Below are 4,829 nucleotides of genomic sequence, written 5' to 3'. Positions count from 1 at the left end.
ACAGGTATCGTCTAAGACCTTGAAGTACTAAGTAAACCAGTCAATGACCTGTACCCTAAAAGTGAGGGGATGGATGTTTCCCAACTTCCTGTAAGAAACTCTGTTCCTCCTCTCTGAGTTTAGTTAGTTTATGCCTTATCCTTGCCTTCTATGGCTTTCCTTATTTGATTCTTCACTTCTAGTACCTCCCTTCTCTCAAGCTCTTGTCTCGTAGAAACTACATTCTGTGACTAGGAAACAGGAGAGAAATAAGACTGAGTTCTAGGATTTTCAGTAAATCAATGATAAACCAACAGGCCTAGAATAATAAATTCTACACCCAAGATTCCTAGAACAAAAAGCAACTTTAAACAAAACATTGCTTTATTACACTCAATGAAAAGACATGATTTTTTTTAAAAGACCTCATATTTAATATAAATTGAAGCTGAGTTCCCACTAAATCAACCAAAAATTGAAGATATTTGCCATCATACTTATTTTACATTGATCATGAATTTCAAACTGTTTCAACAGTGAGATATGAAACAAAGATTAAAATATATTAATATTTGTAAAGAGGGAAAATAACACTGTTTGTAAGCAACTTTTTTCAAAAAGGTATTTGTTGCACTTTTTTTTTTAAAGATTTTATTTTTAAGTACCCTCTACACCCAGCATGAGACTCTAATTTACAATCCTGATATCAAGAGTTGCATGCTCTGTGGACTAAGCCAACCAGATGCCCTAAAAGCAACTTTTTGCTATACCTAGAAAATCAGGAAAAGAGTATTAATGGGAAAAATTTGAAAATTGACAACAGTTTAGCAAAATGGTTGATACACAAAACAGAAATAACAAAACAAACAAAATTGCAGTTTATAAAATGATAAACCCAAAATATTTGGTTTATCAGCAACGATTAATTGAGATAATACAGAAAAAAATCCATGAAGTATTTAAAAATAGCACAAGTTTAGCAAAATGAATGAATGCAAAAGGAAATAACAAAAACCAATATAATAACACCAAAAAAGGTAAATTCCCTGGATTTCCATAGGTCATAAATACACAATGGAATACATAATGAAAAAACTCATATTCATTCAAAATATCTCAAAATACTAATAATAAGAACACTGCAGAAGTACAAAATTTTAATAAAATTTTTTTGAAGATTTAAACAAAGGCAGAGAGAATCCACATTTGATGAATAAGCAGACTTGACAGTATAAGGATGTCAACTTTTTTTCCAAAATTAAGTTACAAATTTTGCACAGTCCAAACAAAATTGCTATTTTGGTACTCAATATAGGAAATCAAATTTAATCTGAAAAACAAACACATGAAAAGGACTTCAAAATTAAAGAGAATAGGTAATAAGGGATTATAGTCCTCTTGTGTGTTAAATTTATTGTAAAACTAATATGTTTAACTCAGTTTGATATTGGCACAAAATTAACCAGAAAAAAAAATAAAAAAGACTGAGTGCTACATAGAACTTATACATATAAAAATTTACGGGGCGCCTGGGTGGCTCAGTGGGTTAAAGCCTCTGCCTTCGACTCAGGTCATGATCTCAGGGTCCTGGGATCCAGCCCCACATCAGGCTCTCTGCTCAGCTTTCCCCTCTCTCTCTGCCTGCCTCTCTGCCTACTTGTGATCTCTCTCTCTCTCTCTCTGTGTGAAATAAATAAATAAATCTTTAATTAAAAAAAAAGAAATTTACATGTACTAAGAAAAAGCACAGGATGAAGAATTCCACTTACATGAAACTTTATAAAACATATTATCTTTCAGCAAAAAAATGCTGAAAATTAAATATTCTAAAACGTTAAAAACCATTACCTTTGCTTGTTGGGATTTTGATTTATGGTTATTTTTCTTAACTTCTGTTTTTTGTTTTCTAAAAGTGCTACTGTTTTTTTTATTTTTATTTTTCAATTTCATGAGTTTATATTACAATTATAAAAGGCATGGTCATTCATTCTTCACGGAGGCTGTGAGGGATGGAGGCTTGCTCTTATAGTTAAGGCCATCAATGAAGCAAAGATAGAGATTTGGAAAGGCAATATTTATACCTAAATATTTGACAGGGAAGGTATTACTCACAAATAAAGGTTAAAAAAAAAAGAATTCTCAGGTATTAAAGCTTTCCAAAACCATAATGCCTGTATGCTTTTTGATACAAATTTTTGAAAATAGTCTGCAATAGTTCAAGAGTGAACAAAACTGAGACTGTGAGAATGAGGAGGACAGAGTGTATAAAGGACCAATAATGAGCTGTGAAATCACTTAAATGAAATGGTCTAAATGTGTGTGATAAATGCCTACTGCTTTAAACCTATACCACACAAAACTCTGAAAGTGTTGGGAAGTCTGGTGGTAATTTTCTCTCCTTAAATCTTTTTACTAATAAAATTGATGATTCTAAAATATAGCTTTATGTCTTTAAGTTACTTTCATAATCAGCAGACGAAATAGTGATATTCCTATAGATATTAACCTTTTAGCTAGGATTTGATGCCAGAGGTTAAAATTTTGCTCAAGTTTTCTCACTTATTAGTGTTTTCAAAAATGATTCTTATCTAGACAAATCGTTCAACCTTTGTATCCTTATATGTAAATACCAACCCCTGCTGGGTGAAGATTAAATGACATGATTTTTGTGGAGATATCATTTGTCAACCACAGGCATTGTTTAAAAGAAAAACACGGTCAAGGTTCTTGCTGTGGTTGCTTGGTCTCTTCGTGAAGATCCCCAACAATGGAGAAAACACCTCTGCCCTCTAACTTTGGGTTCTTTATAATGTACAAGTCTTCTGCTATGTGTCTGCATTACACACACAGACACACACACACACACACACACACACACACACACACAATCTACCCAGAATTTCCAGAAAACAAAGACAATAAATCTTCACTTTTATTCGGCTAAAAATCTTTATGTTAGAATCTATTTTGGCTCTTCTATTGTTCTTATCCAAACTTTTCTCAGGGGTCCAAGTGGGTTGAGGATACATTATCTTAAAAAGGACTTCTTGAGTTATAAAGGATAAATCTTCTATATCTACACAAATTTTGAGCCTCAGCTGAGCTTACCATAGCCTATGCTTATTTCCCCTTAATTCACAGATAGATGCTGAAAAGACATCCCATGATATGGATACCACCTTGAGCATAAACAATAGCTCCATGTTCCAAGTGTCTGAGTTCATCCTCATGGGGCTCCCAGGCATTCACGAGTGGCAGCACTGGCTCTCCCTGCCCCTGGCTCTGCTCTACATCTTAGCTCTTGGTGCCAACATCCTCATCTTAATCACCATCCAACATGAGCCTTCCCTGCACCAGCCCATGTATTGGCTCCTTGGTATCTTGGCTATAGTGGACATTGGCCTGGCTACCACTATCATGCCCAAGATACTCGCCATTCTCTGGTTTGAGGCCAAGGCCATCAGCCTCCCTGAATGCTTTGCTCAGATCTATGCCATCCACTCTTTTATGGGCATGGAGTCAGGCATCTTCCTCTGCATGGCTGTCGATAGATATGTAGCCATCTGCTACCCACTTCGTTACCCCTCCATAGTCACTGAGGCTTTTGTGATCAAAGCCACACTGTCCATGGTGCTCAGGAATGGCCTCTTGACCATCCCAGTGCCTGTACTGGCTGCCCAGCGACACTACTGCTCCAGGAATGAAATTGACCACTGCCTGTGCTCTAATTTGGGGGTCACCAGTCTGGCCTGTGATGACATCACAATTAACAGATTTTACCAGTTGGCGTTGGTATGGGTTATGGTCGGGAGTGACATGGGTCTGGTGTTTGCTTCCTATGCTTTGATTATTCGCTCCGTGCTGAGGCTGAACTCTGCTGAAGCAACATCAAAGGCCCTGAGTACCTGCAGCTCCCATCTCATCCTCATTCTCTTTTTCTACACCGCTGTTATTGTTGTGTCTGTCACCCAGCTGGCAGGAAGAAAGGTCCCTGTCATCCCTGCTCTCTTCAATGTGCTACACAATGTCATGCCCCCAGCCTTTAACCCCATGGTGTATGCCCTCAGGACCCAGGAGCTGAGAGTAGGCTTCCAGAAGGTGCTTGGTTTGGGCGACAACGTTTCCAGGAAGTGAACCAACTTTAAATGGCAGTGTTTTATAACTGGTGTTAAAGAGAGAGCACAGGCTTTCGAGTGTAACAGCCCTGGGTTAAGATTGCATGTCTCCCAATTGTTAGGAACATCAATTCATATTAATTCACCTATTTGGTACAGCGTATACTAAGTGCCAGGCACTGTTCGAAACATTTCACAAATATTAACTCATATAATTGCATAACAACCCTATGAAACAAGAACAATTGTTATTTATGTATTTTGCAGATGAAGCAAGAAAGTTGAGAAACTTGCCCAAGGTCAAATGGGAAGTTGCAGAGTGAGGTTAGAATACGCTTCTCTCTATTAAACCTTGCTACTAACTTTTAAAAACAGAAATTAAGATGATTTTAAAAAGGAATGATATCTAACTAAATGAAATTGTAAATCACTTCTCCATTAATAAAAGAAAATTCCATTTAAAAGTTGGCAGCAATTTTCCTGTCTAATGGAAAATACAGTACATTTTAAATGCTATAGAGTGACTCTAGATAACCCTATTAGTTATCCCTCATCACACACACACACACACACACACACACACACACACACACAGCTGTATGTCTGAGAATTGGACCCAATTCTAACACTACTGGGAAACAGCATCAGATTTCACAGGTTAAAGGTTCAGTCCTACAAGACTGCTTTTACCCTACCCTCTGCTTCAGATGCCTAGTTGCAAGGCCTAGACTGTCC

General features: G+C 36.9%; 1 protein-coding gene across 1 annotated transcript; it reads left to right on the top strand.

Moving 5' to 3' along the window:
• The first annotated feature begins 3,147 nt into the window (after positions 1 to 3,147).
• Positions 3,148 to 4,113, top strand: LOC111159590 (olfactory receptor 688-like). The gene has a single exon (XM_022522125.1). It carries the CDS (start codon positions 3,148 to 3,150, stop codon positions 4,111 to 4,113), a length of 966 nt encoding a protein of 321 aa, XP_022377833.1.
• The last annotated feature ends 716 nt before the right edge of the window (positions 4,114 to 4,829 follow it).

Source organism: Enhydra lutris, unplaced genomic scaffold (genome assembly GCF_002288905.1).
Source record: "Enhydra lutris kenyoni isolate GAN:26980312 unplaced genomic scaffold, ASM228890v2 scaffoldscaffold68, whole genome shotgun sequence".
Classification (NCBI taxonomy): Eukaryota; Metazoa; Chordata; class Mammalia; order Carnivora; family Mustelidae; genus Enhydra; species Enhydra lutris.
This window is presented reverse-complemented; position numbering and strand designations above follow the sequence as displayed.